This window comes from Pleurodeles waltl, chromosome 8 (genome assembly GCF_031143425.1).
Source record: "Pleurodeles waltl isolate 20211129_DDA chromosome 8, aPleWal1.hap1.20221129, whole genome shotgun sequence".
Classification (NCBI taxonomy): Eukaryota; Metazoa; Chordata; class Amphibia; order Caudata; family Salamandridae; genus Pleurodeles; species Pleurodeles waltl.
Window position 1 is genome coordinate 1,528,768,751 of NC_090447.1, and position 20,870 is coordinate 1,528,789,620.

General features: G+C 47.1%; 1 protein-coding gene across 1 annotated transcript in view; it reads right to left on the reverse strand.

Moving 5' to 3' along the window:
- Window positions 1-20,870, reverse strand: part of TRAPPC10 (trafficking protein particle complex subunit 10) — a 407,991-nt gene that overhangs the window by 291,668 nt on the left and 95,453 nt on the right. The window contains exon 3 of the mRNA XM_069202936.1: window positions 12,394-12,529. Coding sequence (XP_069059037.1) covers window positions 12,394-12,529 — 136 coding nt within the window. The remainder of the gene's footprint in view (window positions 1-12,393; window positions 12,530-20,870) is intronic.

A 20,870-nucleotide genomic window follows, 5' to 3' on the forward strand; every position in this document is an offset into this window, starting at 1 on the left:
GTTACCACTGCAATTGTGCACCCTTCCAGACCAGGGAGCAGTGTCTCCATGCAAAGCCTGACCGCAGAGGAAAGGAGAGAGGAAAGGGAGTTCCAATTGCAAATGGCAAAACTGAAAATTGAGGCACAACAGGAGGAGAGGAGGGCAGAAAGAGAAGCCAAACAAGCTGAGGCTGAAAGAGCAGCCAAACAGATTGAAGCTGAAAGGACAGCCAAACAGATTCAAGCAGAAGCTGAAAGGGCAGCCAAACAAGCAGAAGCTGAAAGAGCAGCCAAACAAGTGGAAGCTGAAAGAGCTTTGGCTGAAAAGAAACTATTGTTAGCTCATGAACTGAGTCTCAAGGAGCTGGAGATCAAGGCAAGACAGTCTGAATCCAGCAATAATGGTGGCAGCATACAGACAGGACCTGCTGGAGAAAAGAAGGTTCGTATACCCAAAAATGTGGTGCCCAGTTTTGTGGTGGGAGATGACATAGATAAATGGTTAGCTGCTTATGAAGTTGCACTAAGGGCTCATGAGGTTCCTGAAGGGCAATGGGGGGTAGCTATGTGGGGTTATGTGCCGCCATTGGGGAGGGACACACTTCTCACATTGGATCCACCGGATCAAAACACATACCCACTCCAGAAAGCCACTTTACTTGCCAAGTTTGGGCTGACCCCTGAGGGATACCGTCAGAGGTTCAGGGACAGCACCAAACAAACCACACAAACATGGGTAGATTTCTTTGATTTCTCTAGTAAGGCACTGAATGGATGGGTGCGGGGCAACAAAGTAGCAGATTATAAAGGTTTATATGACTTGATCCTGAGAGAGCATATGCTTAATGTTACTTATACAGATTTGCGCCAGCACCTAGTGGATAGTAAGCTGACTGATCCCAGGAAGCTTGCTGAGGAGGCGGACCTCTGGGTTAGCACCAGAGTGTCCAAAAAGGTACCTGGGGGGGACTCCCACAAAGGTGGTCAGGGTTCCCAACAGAAGAAAGAGGGGGGAGATAAACTTACAGATAAGGAACTCTCTAAAGGCCCCCAAAAGAATTCCCAGGGAGGGGGTGGCAACCCTTCCTTTTCCAAATTTGGGAAAAAGCCAGGGACATTTGACAGGTCAGGAAAGTCTAGCCCCAAATGCATGGAGTGTTACCAATATGGTCACTACAAAGGCGATCCACAGTGCCCCAAGAGGGCACCGTCCACTACCGGACAGGCACCTGGGTTGACTAGTGTAGCACTCGGGGGGAGATGGACCCAACTAGCTTTGGGGAGCAGGTAGAGATTTCCCTAGTGTCCCTGGGAGAAGGAGAAATGGTGCCCAAGGCCCACATGCCCAGAAATACTTCCAAGTACCGGCAGTGGGTCACCATTGATGGGCAGAGGGTGGAGGCTCTGCGTGACACAGGAGCCAGTATGACTACTATCATGAGTCAGCTGGTGTCAGCAGAGCAGATAGTACCTAATGCATTCCACCAGGTCAGAGTCGCTGACAATCGCGAGAGTCACCTACCGGTGGCTCTGGTTCCCTTTGAGTGGGGGGGGGGTCTCTGGTACTCTGAAAGTAGCTGTGAGTCCTGCCATGCCTGTAGATTGTCTGTTAGGCAATGACCTTGAGCACACTGCCTGGAAAGAAGTAGAGCTCAGGTCTCACCTGGAGATGTTAGGGTTACCTGAGTGGGTCTGCATGACCACACGGTCCATGGCTGACCGAGAGGGCAGTCAAGGGCATCTGGAGCCTGGAATGATGGCCCAGAGAGCTGCCAGGAGGAGGGACCAGGGGTGCGGGAAACCGGCCCCCGCTGTTCCCACAGTGGCTGACGGGGCTCCTGAGGAGGAGGCTTCCGAGCCAACTGGGGAAGACATCGCCGCCCTAGGTGACTTACCTGAGCTTGCTGGCTGGCAAGTTGAGGGTGGACCCACCAGGGAGGAATTCTGCAAGGCGCAGAAAGAATGTCCCACTCTAGAAGGTTTGAGGAAACAAGCCTCAAACCAGGCAGCCGGCGACGCCTCTGGCGATCACCACCTATATTGGGAGAATGATCTCCTCTACAGTGAGCCTAAGGTTCCGGGCTTTGGGGCAGCACGTATGCTGGTGGTCCCCCAATGTTACCGAACCTTCCTACTGGGTCTGGCTCACGACATTCCCCTGGCAGGACATTTGGGGCAGGGCAAGACCTTTAACAGGCTTGTCACCCACTTTTATTGGCCCAAAATGAGGACACACTCAGACAAATTCTGCAGATCCTGTCCTACCTGCCAGGCCAGTGGTAAAGCAGGAAAAAGGGTTAAAACCCCCCTGATTCCACTTCCTGTCGTTGGCACCCCCTTTGAAAGGGTGGGCATCGACATTGTTGGTCCCTTGGACCCCAAAACTGCCTTAGGCAACAGGTTCATCCTGGTTTTGGTGGACCATGCCACCTGTTACCCAGAGGCAATCCCTCTAAGGACAGTAACTGCACCGGTGGTGGCCAGAACCCTGATGGGGATATTTACCCGTGTGGGATTCCCCAAGGAAATAGTGTCTGATAGAGGCACTAACTTCATGTCTGCATACATGAAGTCCCTGTGGGATGCGTGTGGGGTAACTTACAAGTTCACCACACCCTATCACCCCCAGACGAACGGTCTTGTGGAGAGATTCAACAAGACCCTGAAAGGCATGATTGGTGGCCTTCCTGAGGCCATGAGGCGTAAGTGGGACGTCCTCTTACCATGCCTTCTCTTTGCTTACAGAGAGGTCCCCCAGAGAGGGGTAGGGTTCAGTCCCTTTGAACTTCTCTATGGGTACCCTGTCAGGGGACCCTTAAGCATTGTCCAGGAGGGGTTGGAGAAAGCTCCAAAGACACCCCCTCAGGATGTGGTCAGCTATATGTTGGCCCTCCGCAACCAGATGACCCGCTTCTGGAAAGAAGCCCAAGATAACCTTGAGGCCAGTCAAGAGGTGATGAAACAATGGTATGACCAGAAGGCCACCCTGGTAGAGTTTCAACCTGGAGACAAAGTGTGGGTAATGGAGCCAGTAGAGCCCAGAGCTCTCCAGGACCGCTGGTCTGGCCCATTTGAAATAAAGGAGCGGAAAGGGGAGGCCACTTACCTAGTGGACCTCAAAACCCCTAGGAATCCCCTAAGGGTGCTCCATGTGAACCGACTAAAAGCTCATTGTGAGAGGTCGGAGATCAACATGCTTCTGGTCACAGATGAAGGAACGGAAGAGGAGAGTGAACCTCTCCCCGACCTCCTCTCTGCCCAAGAAGGTGATGGGTCAGTAAGCGGGGTCATTCTGTCTGACTCCCTGACTCTAAATCAGAAAGGAGACTGTTATGAGCTGTTGGAGCAGTTCTCCCCCCTGTTCTCCCTTACTCCTGGGCTGACCCACCTCTGTGTTCATGATATTGACACCGGTGACAGTCTCCCTGTGAAAAACAAAATTTACAGGTTGTCGGATAAGGTGAAGGCCAGCATCAAGGAGGAGGTCTCCAAGATGTTGACTCTAGGGGTCATTGAGAAATCCAGTAGTCCCTGGGCCAGCCCAGTGGTATTGGTCCCTAAGGCTACTACCCCAGGTGCGAAGCCAGAACTCCGGTTCTGTGTGGACTACCGGGGTCTCAACTCAGTCACACGGACTGATGCTCACCCCATCCCCCAAGCTGATGAGCTCGTGGACAGGCTAGGCGCTGCCAAGTTCCTGAGTACGTTTGATCTTACTTCAGGGTACTGGCAGATCGGCCTAACTGAGGGGGCCAAGGAAAGATCCGCATTTTCAACCACGGATGGCCATTACCAGTTCCGGGTGATGCCGTTTGGGTTGAAAAATGCCCCCGCTACCTTCCAACGGTTGGTTAACGGGGTCCTAGCTGGCAAGGATGCCTTCTGTGCAGCCTACCTGGATGACATAGCTGTCTACAGTTCCAGCTGGGAGGAACACCTGCTTCACCTCAAGGAGGTGCTTCAGGCCCTGCAACAGGCAGGCCTCACCATCAAGGCCAGTAAGTGCCAGATTGGGCAGGGTTCCGTGGTGTACTTAGGACACCTAGTGGGTGGTGGCAAGGTGCAGCCACTCCAGGCCAAGATTGAAACTATCAAGGCCTGGCAACCACCCCGAACACAGACGGAGGTGAGAGCCTTTCTAGGCCTCACAGGATACTACCGCCGATTTGTCAAGGGCTATGGTACCATTGCAACACCCTTGACAGAACTCACTTCCAAGAAGCAACCTAGGTTGGTGAATTGGACAGAGGCTTGTCAGAAAGCCTTTGACGCCCTGAAGGAAGCCATGTGCACGGCCCCCGTGCTCAAGGCCCCTGACTACTCCCAGGAATTTATCGTGCAGACAGACGCTTCAGAGCATGGCATTGGGGCAGTTCTAGCACAGCTAAATGAGGAGGGCAGAGATCAACCGGTAGTCTTTATTAGCAGAAGACTATTACCACGGGAACAGAGGTGGAGTGCTATTGAAAGAGAAGCTTTTGCTGTGGTCTGGGCACTGAAGAAGCTGAGACCCTACCTGTTTGGGACTCACTTCCTAGTTCAGACAGACCACAGGCCCCTCAGATGGCTCATGCAGATGAGGGGTGAGAATCCAAAACTCTTGAGGTGGTCCATTTCCCTACAGGGGATGGACTTTACGGTGGAACATCGCCCAGGGGTTGACCACGCCAATGCTGATGGTCTCTCCAGGTACTTCCGCCTTAGCGATGAGAGCTCCCAAGCGGTCGGGTAGCTCTCCCCACTTTCAGCTGGGGGGGACACATGTTAGACCTGACAGCCTTAGGGTAGTCACCCCTAACTTTTTGCCTGCCTCCCTCCACTTTGTGGATACTGTTTTTGCTGGTTTTTAGACTCTGCGCACTTTACCACTGCTAACCAGTGCTAAAGTGCATATGCTCTCTCTCTGTAAACATGGTAACTTTGGATCATACCTGATTGAACTATTTAATCTACTTATAAGTCCCCAGTAATGTGCACTCCAGGTGCCTAGGGCCTATAGATTAAATGCTACTAGTGGACCTGCAGCACGGATTGTGCCACCCACTTAAGTAGCCCCTTTTCCTTGTCTCAGGCCTACCATTGCTAGGCCTGTGTGGGCAGTTTCACTGCCACCTCGACTTGGCATTTAAAAGTACCTGCCAAGCATAGAGCTCCCCTTTTTCTACATATAAGTCACCCTTAATGTGTGCCCTGGGTATCCCCTAGAGCAGGGTGCTGTGTAGGTAAAAGGCAGGACATGTACCTGTGTAGTTATATGTCCTGGTAGTGTAAAAAAACCCTCAATTCGTTTTTGCACTGCTGTGAGACCTGCTCCCTTCATAGGCTAACATTGGGGCTGCCCTCATACACTATTGAAGTGGCAGATGCTGATCTGAAAGGAGCAGGGAGGTCATATTTAGTATGGCCAGAATGGTAATACAAAATCCTACTGACTGGTGAAGTCGGATTTAATATTACTATTCTAGAAATGCCACTTTTAGAAAGTGAGCATTTCTTTGCACTTAAATCCTTCTGTGCCTTACAATCCACGTCTGACTAGGTTTAGCTGACAGCTCCTTGTGCATTCACTCAGACACACCCCAAACACAGGGTACTCAGCCTCACTTGCATACATCTGCATTTTGAATGGGTCTTCCTGGGCTGGGAGGGTGGAGGGCCTACCCTCACACAAAGGACTGCCACACCCCCTACTGGGACCCTGGCAGACAGGATTGAACTGAAAGGGGACCTGGTGCACTTCTTAGCCACTCTTTGAAGTCTCCCCCACTTCAAAGGCACATTTGGGTATAAAACAGGGCCTCTGCCCTACCTCATCAGACACTTGCTGGAGAAGAAACCGGAACCAGAAACTACATCCTGCCAAGAAGAACTGCCTGGCTGCTCAAAGGACTCACCTGTCTGCTTTCTACAAAGGACTGCTGTCTTGCTGTTGCCCTGCTGCCTTGCTGAACTCTTGTCTGGCTGTGAAAGTGCTCTCCAAGGGCTTGGATAGAGCTTGCCTCCTGTTCCTTGAAGTCTCAGGACCAAAAAGACTTCTTCCTTTCACTTGGACGCTCCGTGCGCCGAAAATTTCGACGCACAGCTTGTTTCGCGGCGAGAAAAACGCCGCACACCGACGCTGATCGACGCGACGCCCTCGGGACGATCGAGACTTCGACGCACAACCTCGCAAGGACAAAGCCGCCCGACTTTCCCGGAGAAATCGACGCGACGCCTACCGTGAGTGCGAAACTTTGACGCACGGCCTCGCAAGGACAACGCCGCCCGACTTCCAAGGAGAAATCGACGCGACGCCTGCCGTGAGACCAAACTTTCGACGCACGGCCTCGCAAGGACAACGCCGCCCGACTTCCAAGGAGAAATCGACGCGACGCCTACCGTGAGATCGAAACTTCGACGCGCAGCCCCGCAGAACGACACGCAGCCGGAAAACAAGCAGGAGAATCCACGCACAGACCCGGGACATCTGGTAATCCCCGCGATCCACAAAAAAGAGACTGTCTGCGCGCCGGAAAACGACGCCCGACTTCCCCGCGTGGAAAAGAACGACGCAAGTCTTTGTGTGCTGAGGAGAAATCGACGCACACACCCTTTGTCCACGCATCCCTTTTCCTGTGGCCCTCTGAGGAGATTTTCCACCAGAAACCAGGTACTTTGTGCTTGAAAGACACTGCATTGCATTCTAAAGACTTAAGACACTTTATATCACTTTCCTGTGATAGTTCTACAATTTTCCATTGCATCTTTATTCTTTTTGACCTACAATTATCCTGATAAATATTATATATTTTTCTAAACACTGGGTGGTGTATTTTTGTGGTGTTATATGGTGGTATTGTATGACTTATTGCACAAATACTTTACACATTGCCTTCTAAGTTAAGCCTGACTGCTCGTGCCAAGCTACCAGAGGGTGGGCACAGGATAATCTTGGATAGTGTGTGACTTACCCTGACTAGAGTGAGGGCTTTTGCTTGGACAGAGGGTAACCTGACTGCCAACCAAAAACCCAATTTCTAACAACTGCGTAGTAGGAGTGGAGACCCTGTTAGCATTAAAGGATAGAAGGGTCAGAGATGTTCTCCCAAGTCTTCTGCACACATTCATGTTTTTACTTTAATTGTATCCCTGGCAGCTGATTTTGTTATTATGGTATGGATCTGTCCCCTAATCACTTAATGCTGGGAGTAGAAAACATTACATCTCAAAGCTACATTACGTAGAGAGGAACTTTGCAAACCGGTGGCTTGTTTAAAGGAACTGTTCCAACACATGAAGCCCAGCAAAGCAGGCAACAGATTTTTGGACCTGGTATTGATGCTGGCTAAAAGGATTATAGCAATGACCTACAACGCGGGGGAGGTCCCCTCATGCTTCAAATGGATGAGTAAAGTTGCGAAATGGGCCAGGGCTGAAAGTGTGGGCCTGAGAGGGGAGGAAGCCGGTGCGTTGTAAAAATGCCCAATGGCTGACTTGTGGGATGATGTTCCATAATTGTGAAAGATAACAAGAGCAAGCAGAAATGCTTGAAATGGAAAGTTGAAGGACTGCAGGATTGTTTACTGCCCTGCGCATGTGAAGAGTTCACCTATATGTGTAGGATTCAGCTATTACTTAGGGGAAGAGATATGACGTACTGTCAGGCCAGAGGTGTATATCCTACTATAAGTACTCAGTCAGATGGCAGACGATACTCTACACACCACCACAAACTGAAAAAGTTGTACAAGTTTGTAAATTCTATATGTTGAGAGTAACGCTTTACTTATGTCAACTCATCTGCTTGGACTGTGACCAATAATGTTGAAGTGGAAATGATACAGAGAAGCATTGATATGCGAGCTGTGAGTTAGAAAGTATTTGTAACAAAATCTCAATAACATTTATATATATTTTTTTAACTAATGACTATAATTTAATGTAAACATTTTCATCATTTTAATGATAAATAATTCCAACCAAAAAACATTTAATAAAATGAAGACCTTTTTCTACTCAGATATAAAATATTTTTCAAACAAATAAAATATTGGGCAAAAAGCCATTCATCTTTTTCAGTTAAAGACGTGTTTTTAGTGCCAAGATTACATTTTTGGCTGAGGACAACAATGTGGCGTTCCTTCTTGTGCACACATGGAGGACACAGAATCCATGAGAACTGAACTCCAGCTAGAAGTACATGCTCTGTGGGCCACACCCGGTTGTCCTTCACGGAACAGAAGACGGGAATTGCAATGAATTGTGGGTCACTCTGATGGACAGGACTTGCCTTAGTAAAGTGAAAGAATCTAACTCGACACAAGAAGGCAGGACTCCATAGGCACTCAAGGAGTTTTGCAAATATGAATATCCATAAAATCACATTGATTACCATGATTTAATAACTGTTTTAGCACTGAGCAGGTGAACAAAAATTAGGCATCAGAGTACTGCACATAAAACTAGAAAACTGAAGTGGACCCATAACTGCTCATCGCTCCTAGAGAACTCTAAACATAACATAGCTCTTATGAACAGCTTGTGTGAACTGGGAACAGCACAGGCTTGCGATCAGTTACAAAACACCCAGACAACACATTACACACTACAGCCCGAGGTCCCAGGGTGGCTCCCCATCTCATCCTTCTCCCCAACCCTGTTACTCCAACATGCCGGAGCATCCGAAAAAGGATTAACTTTCCCCTCACTGACTGACCATCCACTTTTTGCATATTGTATACCCCTTCACCCCCATTATTCTATGTACACTCCGAATTTCATTTACGTAAGGACCTAAGACGCCCTAGTGGGTCTGGTCTGTAATATACAAAACTTAAAATAAATAAATACATCTTGTATATGCTGATCATCTCTGTTCCAGCCACTGCCTCAGGGGACGTGGCGAAGCCCTGGCTGATGTCAAAAGGAAAAACACATGACCTACATGGGCTCTGTAACATGTTTAACCAAGGGACGGATATCTGTTTTTGTTTTTCTGTGCACAAACTCATTATCAAATCATTTAAAGACTGTTTTCAGAACAGAAGATGAGTTACCATGCTAAATAATTCTGAAAACGAGGATAGATTGTAATCCTGCAGAATGCCAAGAACTTGAAAATAATGCCATTACAAATGGCAGTACAAATTGGTCCTAAACGTATTAAAGGGTAAAAAGTTATTATACTAAAAATCATAAATGTAACCAAAGGTAAATTATTTCTAATTTGTACACGTTGTTTAGTCAGACTACTGATGTGCGACGTGACCATAAAAAAACATAACAAAAATGCCTGAGAACCTAAATATAGAGAAGGTTTTCATTAGCCACATGTACAAGACGGCTGTTATCATACAACATTTTCAGATCAGTGCGTGCATTGCTGGGGTATCCTCTGTGCATGTACGAAGCTGAGTAGGTTTATTGATCACTCACACCAAAAGCCACATGCACATACATTCCCTTGACCCCCCCCCCCAACGTGGTCTGCTGCCACTGAGCTTCTAACTCCTTCTGGGGACACCGTCACTTAGAAGAGATGTCAGTCAGAAACACAAACTACATAAATATGGCAAATGCTAGTTGTTAACCCGGCTATATATAGAATTATAGCTGGGGAACAGTGGATAATGGAGAAGTTTTTCACCGAAGGCTTCTCAAGGACATCAAGCAGACAACAAGAGCAGAGCTTCAGTGGTCTATGATGTCACTTAGAAACCCGAAGTGAAAACACTGCCATTAATCACTTTTTAGATCTATAACTTTGTGTTATGTATGCTCCTCTAATTCATGTGCCCCTGCCATCATCTGCTCTGCAGCAGCAACACGAGCATTGCAATGACAGGCTCTCTCAGAGCTGTGTCAGATCAGCCTGAAGTTTTTAAATGAGACAATGAGAAACAGCTTATTTTCCCACTATTGCCATCACTGCAGTTAATGACCAGATTTAGAATCGAGCATTGAAACTAATGAGGCTCAGTGAAAGCGAGGCGTAACTTATATACAGGGGTAACACTGATTAACAGGGATGTTTTTCGGCGAGAGGTTCTGAGGGACAGCAAACAGACAAGAGCGAAGCTTGAGTGGTCTTTGAGGGTCAATTCAGAATCCTGAGGTGAATAAAATCCCTGTTATTCACTTTTTACCCATCTAGAATGTTTTGTTATGCAAGGCCCCAAAATTATCTTCTAAGTTTTCAGCCAATATCCAGAGGTAGAATAATTATGGTGAAGCCATGCATAACGTCAACTCTCTTCCCCGCCCCAAATATTTTATGGAAAAAAAACAAAGAGGCTTCCCGCCCCCAGCCCCCTCCACTTCCCACGACCTCCTTCCTGAAGCAGAGCTCGCTGCTCTCCGCAGGAGCAGAGAGCGCTGCACTGACAGGCTCTCGGAGAGCACCGCCAGAGCAGGCTAGCATTCCTCTAGGACATAGCAACAGTGGGAATAGGTCTTGTTTCTCACTCTTGCTATGTCATTATAGTGAATAACGAGATTTACCAGATATCAAACATTAACAAAGCAGGTCAGAGAGAGGGCTCGACCAGCAGAAAATGGTTAAGTACAATAGCAATTGAAAATGGCTCAGTAAAACAATTACCTTGAATAAAGACAGATCCTCAATGCCTCAAAGGTTGCAGGGACAAGAGGTATGTTTTACAGAATGTGCTGTACGACTGGGATCAAAGATGAACGGGTCTTACCCAGACACCAAGCTGGTAGGGGTTTAGTGAGTTCAAATTACACTGGAGGCTGAGCTTCTAGGCACCTTGTTCAAACTGCACTGGCAAAGTTACAGGACTTCCTTGTGAGCATGCAGGAACGTAGGTTAGAAGACTCACCTCACACTCAGTACTCAAACTACCCACCACTTCCCAATGCAGGAAGTACTCCACTTTTCAGTGCCTAGTACAGGACCACATGGCTGTGCAAACAGTGGCCTGGAGGCCATTACACAAGCACTCAAAGTCTTTCTTGATCCTCAGGACAGCAACATCCTCAGTTCAGCTTCAACAGAACAAGTGCTACTGCTGCAGAAATAAAAAGGTTATTCCTGGAGTGTACTACATCTTCCCAAAGATTCCTCACCTTATGAAAGTCCTCCTGATGCCAGGCTCGATCCAGAAATGTTTCCCCCTCACCAATAGCTTTCCAGCACCCCCAAACGGCATACAGATTCAGCGGCAATTTATGCACCTTGAATGTGACTTCATTATGGTATAAAAGGGTGTCGAGTAGCATGCTGGTGTCAGTTCTGGTCTTTTTGCACCTCACTGACGTACGTCCAAAGCTATTTCCAGGGTCTCATTCACAAAATTCCTCAGTATTCGAATAACAAGTAGGTCAGATCCTAAAACCTCAGGGTTGAAGCCTTGTCAATGTTATAAAAAAAAATATCTTTATCTGACTCAAACACACATATATATATATATATATATATATATATATACACACACACACACACACATATACATATACAGACACACACACACACACACACACTTGAGCATAACCAGTGGGCATGCACAGTTATCACGAGACGGAGGAGAATTCTTTATCCTTCATAGAACAGTACCACCCCTAGGACTGTTCAAACTCTTGGTATGGCCCCCGCTGGGCTCTCACTAGACTTCACAGTCTATGTTGGTTCTCAAGAAGATGACACCAGAGTTGCTGGCTCCTCTGCGAACCATGCACTGGTTGGGGGTCTTCGGACTGACTTTGCTAGAGATTTTTGAGCTCGACCCCTCAGCCACTCGGTCCCAGAGCTATTTCAGAGGGGGATAAAGTTTCTAGAAGCAGTCTGGAGCCTGAAGTACATTCAAAGGACAGTGTCGTAGGTAGTGTATTTTAAGGAGGTAAACTGACTGTTCTGAACAATGCTTAAACTGGCCAGTGCTGATCTTTTTCATCTGATGAAAGGCAGAAAAAATGAAGGGAGAAAAAAAGTAACACAGAAAAGGAAAGAAATGTGTTGCTTCATACAGAACATGGTCCTTCTCTTTGAAGGAAAAGGGGCCCGCTCTACAGTTCAACCACAAGCACAGGACCAATCTTGAAGATCTTGCTGGTCCGTAATTTCTCACAACTTTATAAATGTCCTTGTGTCCCCGGCAGACACCTCCGCTTTAGTGGGCTTACGAGTCCTTCTGACCTTCCGCGCCGCCGTGGTCTTTGGGTGCATTAAGGCTAAAGTATTCTGATCCAAGACACCTTACAGAGAGGTTGTGTGGTTCTGATAATGGGCATCTTTTGTGACAACATCAGCATGGTGAGCGACAAATCCTCAAGATACACCAGTGTCTAGAAGTTCCCTGCATAGCAGAAGCCCAGTGGACGGTTCCCAATAAAGGACTGCACGGAGGCAGTCGGACAAAACAATTTTAAATGGGCAAAGAGAACAACATTACTGTTCATGTTCTTGAATACTCACACAGCACTCCGTCCAGAAGATGTGTAGGAACGGGAACGTGAGCAGGGCCTTGTTGCCTTCTTTGGGTAACAGCTCCTCCTTAAACTGCACAAAGTTGGACTCCAGATGAATCATTTTAGGTGCCCGGCCGTAAGACCTGTAGAGAGAAAGAAAGTAAGCCAAAGTGCACAGCACACTAGAAACTGCATAGCTAAGTACAAACATGAGGCAGTGTGATTGACGATTAGCAGCGTCAACAGAAAGAAGTCAAGAAACAAAAACATGTTCAATGATTTTCACAGCTCAGGCCCAGATGCTATTCATACACACTTTAGGAAACTCCAAGAGGAGCGCGGTCGCCACTCACACAAGGAAAGTGGAGAGACACGATTATAAGTGACCTGTAACTATGATCTGGGCTATAAGCCATTCTTCTACACAAGGCATCTTTGTTCTTCCAATGAGGTAGGATAAGTCTCTATATCTGATGTTCTGCAACTGCAGCCCCATAAAAGTATGAAAGGTCCACTGATGGTATTTTACAGTCTTGGGCCTTTTCTACTCCCAGTGATCTGCCTTTGTGTTTCATCAGCTTGAACTATTGCTGCTGGATTAAGTCTGCAGCCGAGCAGCGGACGTTTCTGGCTGGGGTGTAGCATGGTGCCAGGTTTGAGAAGGGCTTTGGCCATTTTCCCCAGAAAGCTTTGTGGGCAGTGCCAAGAACATGGAATTTGATCCTGGCTTCGAATAGTAGCCAGTAGAGCACTTTCAGAACAGGCTTGATGTGGCCCGGTTTGCAGAGATGACAGCACATTCTGGCACATTGTGGCTGTGTGGTTTTGCAGTTTTTGTATTCTTACAAGGAATGATTTGGGGAGGCAAGTGTGGAGAGTATTGCAATAATCTAGGCAGGACAAGATTAAGGCTCCGTTTAACACATTTCTTACGCTGTCACCAGCTGGTAACACGATGCAAGTTATATATGCCTCTGCTAGGCCCCATGAATGAAGCCAGTTTGTCTGTGTGTGTGTACTCTGACAGTAGTTCTACTTGTCATGAAAGAAAGAAACCGCCACAGGTATTTGCATGACATCAGAGCTCTGTTGCTCTGTTACCCACTAAACCAAAATTATCCAACTCTAAAAAGAAGAAACCATTGAAATATAAAAGCATTCACTCACTATCATTCACTGTTTGCTACGGATAAATGCAAGCACTGTTGTATTAAATATACTATACTCCTGCTGAGAAGTGCTGTGCTCTCCTTTCACATTAAAGGTGTGCAGGTACTCGTATCAAACAGTAGCTGCTTAATCAAAACACTAAAACATCCCAACACTATAAAATTCCAGGAAAGGGTAACCATTATCTGCATGCCAAGAATGTTTGATCCTGTGTATTTCAGATCGAAAGAAACTCCTCAGAACTAAGCTGATGGGGTGAGGGCGCAATACAACACACATAGAATGTTTGAGTGCAGGGACTTTGAATATGGACTGCTGTCACCCCCTTCAAGACAGATTCTCTTCCATGTGAGCCATGCCCATCTACGGAGGATAGGTGGGTTGAAGACTGCAGACAGACAGGGAAGTGGTGGTCCCTCTCTGGAGTTTTTCTGGGAGTGTCTTGCACCCTCAGCCCATTCTCGAGTCTGATGCACAGGCCATCATCACATGGAAAGAGTTCAAGGTGGCGTTTCCACACTAACACATCTCAGACAGGTAGGTGAGAGGTACGTCCAGACAGTTTATGCACCCTGAAATGGCAGCGGGAGATAACCACTGCACTGTCAGGTCTCCTGATATACTCGAGGTGAGACAACTGTGGTGCCTAAGATGGGAGAGGCACGGGAAAGAGCTGGGGAATATGACAAGACGTTCTATGAGCTGGTCCTCCTTGAAAAATCTCTGTGGATCTCTGAATGAGTGCGTGACAGAAACGTTTAGAGACAGTAATTGGGTCCAGCATTCGCGCCTCTTTTGCTCACATGCCTAGATGGCGCTATTAATGAAGCAACTTGTTTAGGAGCGATACATGGGAATTCCACAGCTCCTGCTTTTTTTCATACAGGGAGTGCAGAATTATTAGGCAAATGAGTATTTTGACCACATCATCCTCTTTATGCATGTTGTCTTACTCCAAGCTGTATAGGCTCGAAAGCCTACTACCAATTAAGCATATTAGGTGATGTGCATCTCTGTAATGAGAAGGGGTGTGGTCTAATGACATCAACACCCTATATCAGGTGTGCATAATTATTAGGCAACTTCCTTTCCTTTGGCAAAATGGGTCAAAAGAAGGACTTGACAGGCTCAGAAAAGTCAAAAATAGTGAGATATCTTGCAGAGGGATGCAGCACTCTTAAAATTGCAAAGCTTCTGAAGCGTGATCATCGAACAATCAAGCGTTTCATTCAAAATAGTCAACAGGGTCGCAAGAAGCGTGTGGAAAAACCAAGGCGCAAAATAACTGCCCATGAACTGAGAAAAGTCAAGCGTGCAGCTGCCACGATGCCACTTGCCACCAGTTTGGCCATATTTCAGAGCTGCAACATCACTGGAGTGCCCAAAAGCACAAGGTGTGCAATACTCAGAGACATGGGCAAGGTAAGAAAGGCTGAAAGACGACCACCACTGAACAAGACACACAAGCTGAAACGTCAAGACTGGGCCAAGAAATATCTCAAGACTGATTTTTCTAAGGTTTTATGGACTGATGAAATGAGAGTGAGTCTTGATGGGCCAGATGGATGGGCCCGTGGCTGGATTGGTAAAGGGCAGAGAGCTCCAGTCCGACTCAGACGCCAGCAAGGTGGAGGTGGAGTACTGGTTTGGGCTGGTATCATCAAAGATGAGCTTGTGGGGCCTTTTCGGGTTGAGGATGGAGTCAAGCTCAACTCCCAGTCCTACTGCCAGTTCCTGCAAGACACCTTCTTCAAGCAGTGGTACAGGAAGAAGTCTGCATCCTTCAAGAAAAACATGATTTTCATGCAGGACAATGCTCCATCACACGCGTCCAAGTACTCCACAGCGTGGCTGGCAAGAAAGGGTATAAAAGAAGGAAATCTAATGACATGGCCTCCTTGTTCACCTGATCTGAACCCCATTGAGAACCTGTGGTCCATCATCAAATGTGAGATTTACAAGGAGGGAAAACAGTACACCTCTCTGAACAGTGTCTGGGAGGCTGTCGTTGCTGCTGCACGCAATGTTGATGGTGAACAGATCAAAACACTGACAGAATCCATGGATGGCAGGCTTTTGAGTGTCCTTGCAAAGAAAGGTGGCTATATTGGTCACTGATTTGTTTTTGTTTTGTTTTTGAATGTCAGAAATGTATATTTGTGAATGTTGAGATGTTATATTGGTTTCACTGGTAATGATAAATAATTGAAATGGGTATATATTTTTTTTTGTTAAGTTGCCTAATAATTATGCACAGTGATAGTCACCTGCACACACAGATATCCCCCTAACATAGCTAAAACTAAAAACAAACTAAAAACTACTTCCAAAAATATTCAGTTTTGATATTAATGAGTTTTTTGGGTTCATTGAGAACATGGTTGTTGTTCAATAATAAAATTAATCCTCAAAAATACAACTTGCCTAATAATTCTGCACTCCCTGTATAGGTTTTTATTGGCATTCCGAATTACAGTGAGATATAAAACCTGGTATCCATATACTGCATTAAGTTACACCTTAGCTGCGTCTGGAATACTGTTCTGGCAAAGACAATGACAGCACATAGGAGATACATATCAGAGCACAGAAGGGCACCCTTCCACCCACTTTCCCCCTGCCCGTCTACAGCTCCTGCTTGATACAAATGCAGCATAAAGCACAAAATTACACTGGATAAAGGTGGCAAAGATATGTAGAAGGCAAAAAACGGGACAGAGATTAATTGTTCAGTCCCAAGCCTTCCATTAGGAGCCATGATGGACACGGGGAAATAACAGCAGCAAACTCTCCTCCTGAACTCTCACATGGCAAATTACTAAACATAGCTGTAATCAAGAAGTTCCAGGAGACCACAAGGAGTAGAGACAGAGTGTAAGGAAATGCCTCCTTGGCATGGCTACCCCCTGACTTTTTGCCTTTGCTGATGCCAGGTTATGATTTGAAAGTGTGCTGAGGTCTGCCAACCAGGCCCCAGCACCAGTGTTCCTTCCCTAACCTGTACTTTTGTTTCCACAATTGGCACATCCTGGCATCCAGGTAAGTCCCTTGTAACTGGTACCTCTGGTACCAAGGGCCCTGAGGCCAGGGAAGGTCTCTAAGGGCTGCAGCATGTCTTATGCCACCCTGGGGACCCCCCACTCAGCACAGACACACTGCTTGCCAGCTTGTGTGTGCTAGTGGGGATAAAACGAGTAAGTCGACATGGCACTCCCCTCAGGGTGCCATGCCAACCTCACACTGCCTATGCAGTATAGATAAGTCACCCCTCTAGCAGGCCTTACAGCCCTAAGGCAGAGTGCACTGTACCATAGGTGAGGGCATAAGTGCGTGAGCACTATGCCCCTACAGTGTCTAAGCAACACCTTAGACATTGTAAGTGCAGGGTAGCCATAAGCGTATATGGTCTGGGAGTCTGTCATGCACGAACTCCACAGCACCATACTGGCTACACTGAAAACTGGAAGGTTTGGTATCAAACTTCTCAGCACAATAAATGCACACTGATGCCAGTGTACATTTTATTGTAACATACACCCCAGAGGGCACCTTAGAGGTGCCCCCTGAAACCTTAACCGACTACCAGTGTAGGCTGACTAGTTTTAGCAGCCTGCCACACACCAGACATGTTGCTGGCTACATGGGGAGAGTGCCTTTGTCACTCTGTGGCTAGTAACAAAGCCTGTACTGGGTGGAGGTGCTTCTCACCTCCCCCTGCAGGAACTGTAACACCTGGCGGTGAGCCTCAAAGGCTCACCCCCTTTGTTACAGCACCCCAGGGCACTCCAGCTAGTGGAGTTGCCTGCCCCCTCCGGCCACTGCCCCACGTTTGGCAGCAAGGCCAGAGGAGATAATGAGAAAAACAAGGAGGAGTCACTGGCCAGTCAGGACAGCCCCTAAGGTGTCCTGAGATGAGGTGACTCTGACTTTTAGAAATCCTCCATCTTGCAGATGGAAGATTCCCCCAATAGGGATAGGGATGTGCCCCCCTCCCCTCAGGGAGGAGGCACAAAGAGGGTGTAGCCACCCTCAGGGCTAGTAGCCACTGGCTACTAACCCCCAGACCTAAACACACCCCTAAATTGAGTATTTAGGGGCTCCCAGAACACAGCAAGATAGATTCCTTCAACCTAAGATGAAGAAGGACTGCTGAGCTGAAAAACCTGCAGAGAAGACGGAGACACCAACTGCTTTGGCCCCAGCTCTACCGGCCTGTCTCCCCACTTCAAAAGAACTGCTCCGGCGACGCGTTCCACAGGGTCCAGCGACCTCTGAAGCCTCAGAGGACTACCCTGCATCTAAAAGGACCAAGAACTCCTGAGGAGAGCGGCTCTGCTCCACAAAGACTGCAACTTTGCAACAAAGAAGCAACTTTGAAAGAAACACACGTTTCCCGCCGGAAGCGTGAGACTTTGCACTCTGCACCCAACGCCCCCGGCTCGACTTGTGGAGAACAAACACTACAGGGAGGACTCCCCGGCGACTGCAAGCCCGTGAGTAGCCAGAGTTGACCCCCCTGAGCCCCCACAGCGACGCCTGCAGAGGGAATCCAGAGGCTCCCCCTGACCGCGACTGCCTGCTTCTAAGAACCCGACGTCTGGTAAGGACACTGCACCCACAGCCCCCAGTACCTGAAGGATCCGACCTACAGTGCAGGAGCGACCCCCAGGTGGCCCTCTCCCTTGCCCAGGTGGTGGCTACCCCAAGGATCCCCCCCCTTGCCTGCATCGCTGAAGAGACCCCTTGGTCTCCCATTGAATCCTATTGCGAACCAGACGCCTGTTTGCACACTGCATCCGGCTGCCCCCGTGCCGCTGAGGGTGTACTTTTTGTGCCGACTTGTGTCCCCCCCGGTGCCCTACAAAACCCCCATGGTCTGCCCTCCGAAGACGCGGGTACTTACCTGCTGGCAGACTGGAACTGGGGCACCCCCTTCTCCATTGAACCTATGCGTTTTGGGCACCAATTTGACCTCCGCACCTGACCGGCCCTGAGCTGCTGGTGTGGTAACTTTGGGGTTGCCTTGAACCCCCAACGGTGGGCTACCTTGGACCCAACTTTGAACCCTGTAGGTGGTTTACTTACCTGCAAAACTAACAAACACTTACCTCCTCCAGGAACTGTTGAAAATTGCACTGTCTAGTTTTAAAATAGCTTATTGCCATTTGTGTGAAAACTGTATATGCTATTTTGCTAATTCAAAGTTCCTAAGTGAAATATCTTTCATTTAAAGTATTGTTTGTAAATCTTGAACCTGTGGTTCTTAAAATAAACTAAGAAAGTTTATTTTTCTATATAAAAACCTATTGGCCTGGAATTGTCTTTGAGTGTGTGTTCCCCATTTATTGCCTGTGTGTGTACAACAAATGCTTAACACTACCCTCTGATAAGCCTACTGCTCGACCACACTACCACAAAATAGAGCATTAGAATTATCTCTTTTTGCCACTATCTTACCTCTAAGGGGAACCCTTGGACTCTGTGAGCCAACTTCCTACACAGAGGTAATGGCAATAGAGGCCTACCAACAGGTCATAAACATGTGGACTTGAGACAAAGACTGAGAGGCCGGAAGATAATCTAGAGTAGGGAACCACCATGTATTGTATCATTAGTAGCTGCAGTATTTAGACTTCTCACAAGAGGCCAGAGTGAACTCTCTGGGTGCAGGATCCCCAATACTACGGATGGGTTCCATTGCAGAGAAATACAGCGTATGAAGGAGGCAATAAAAAAAGTAATAACCTTAGCTTCTGTTACAGAAAACTCCAGATTTCACCAAGGAACACTACTGGAGACACAGCTGATCACCAAGATTTTGTGAATGTAGGTACTAAGACTTCTTGCTGGGTCAAACGGCCGGACTGTGTGGCGCACACAGTAGAGACTCATGAACGTGGGGGGACTCAAACTTATCTAGAAAACTTTGAAACAAAGATGGATCTTGTTCCAGAGCAATAGGGGATGTGCTTTGGCAATACCTTTTTTTATTTTACTGCCTCATTTGTTACCCTGTATATGAAATGGCATCTGTCACAAGACAACTTTTAAAAAGAATAAGGTTATTACCAGCCTGTGATGGGAAGTGTTGCAGCCGCTGGGCCTTGTCGGGCTGTCATGCTGGGTGGATGTTTAACATTTGTGGATGGTTGGGTGTCCACCTTCTTTCATCGATCTGCCATCTGGAGTCGAGTCATTGGCTGAGTTTATGCCTCAAGAGTTTCTTAATTGTGTGTATGTATTGATAATTCCATTTAGAAGAGAATAAAATATGTTCCTAGTTATGTAGCTCCTTGATCTGGATTTTGAGTAACTGCCTAACCAATGAAAACACCAATATAAATGTAGCATTCTATAAAACTCTGCCTGGTCACGAAGGATAATCAAGATATAAATGGACCCGAAGGCTGCACACCCGGTCCTACACTGACGCAGTCAATACACTGCTCTTCCTCAGCCTTGAGGATAAATATGGCAAACTCCACGCCCCGGCCGTTGTAAGTTCATACTTGGGTGCAGAACAACTGGCTCTGCATCAGTGATGATAACATTGAAGTCCTTCTGGGCAAGTTCACCTTTCACTTTATCTTTAACTCAGGAACTGGACAAGATTCTAGTCCCAATCTATAAAGAACACAACTTGAAAGTACTTTTTGTAAGTGGCTTAATACCTAACCCCCAAATAAATACTCCATCCAGAACTGAATTCCACATTTATGCCTATTTAAAGGGATTTTGTTGTTGTCCCACTTCACAGAGACAATATATCTGGTCATGTCTCGCCTGCATCACTGCAAATTAGTTTTGCACTATATATTTTCACCTTAAAAAAAAAAACAAAGGTTACAGGGATGTAATATTTAGGTTCTGAATTTACAAAACAGACATTCACCTGTTACAGTCAGAGTTATCTCAAGTAACTATAACTCGTGCCCTCACCATGCACTAATTACCCCATAACTCATGACATGTTCGTAATAACATTCATAATATCAATGTAATATTTGCAGTAAAATATTTGACGAAAAAATGTGCATGGCGTGAGAGAGAGCCTACTATAACCTAGTAGAACCTAACTATTAAGTCCCTGTAACCTTTGGGTTTTTAAGTGAATCTGTTTATTTTTAAATTCTATTTCCTAACTGTAAGTGGATGCGTAACTGAGTGGGTGCATGAGGGTCTGACTAGGGCGGAGTGTGCCTGAGGGACTGAGTGGGTCTGTGAGTGGGTCCGTGAGTGGGTGCGTAAGGGTCTGACTGCATGCGTGAGTGGGGGGGGGGCGCTCAAAGACAGTGAGAGGAAGAGATCATTTTG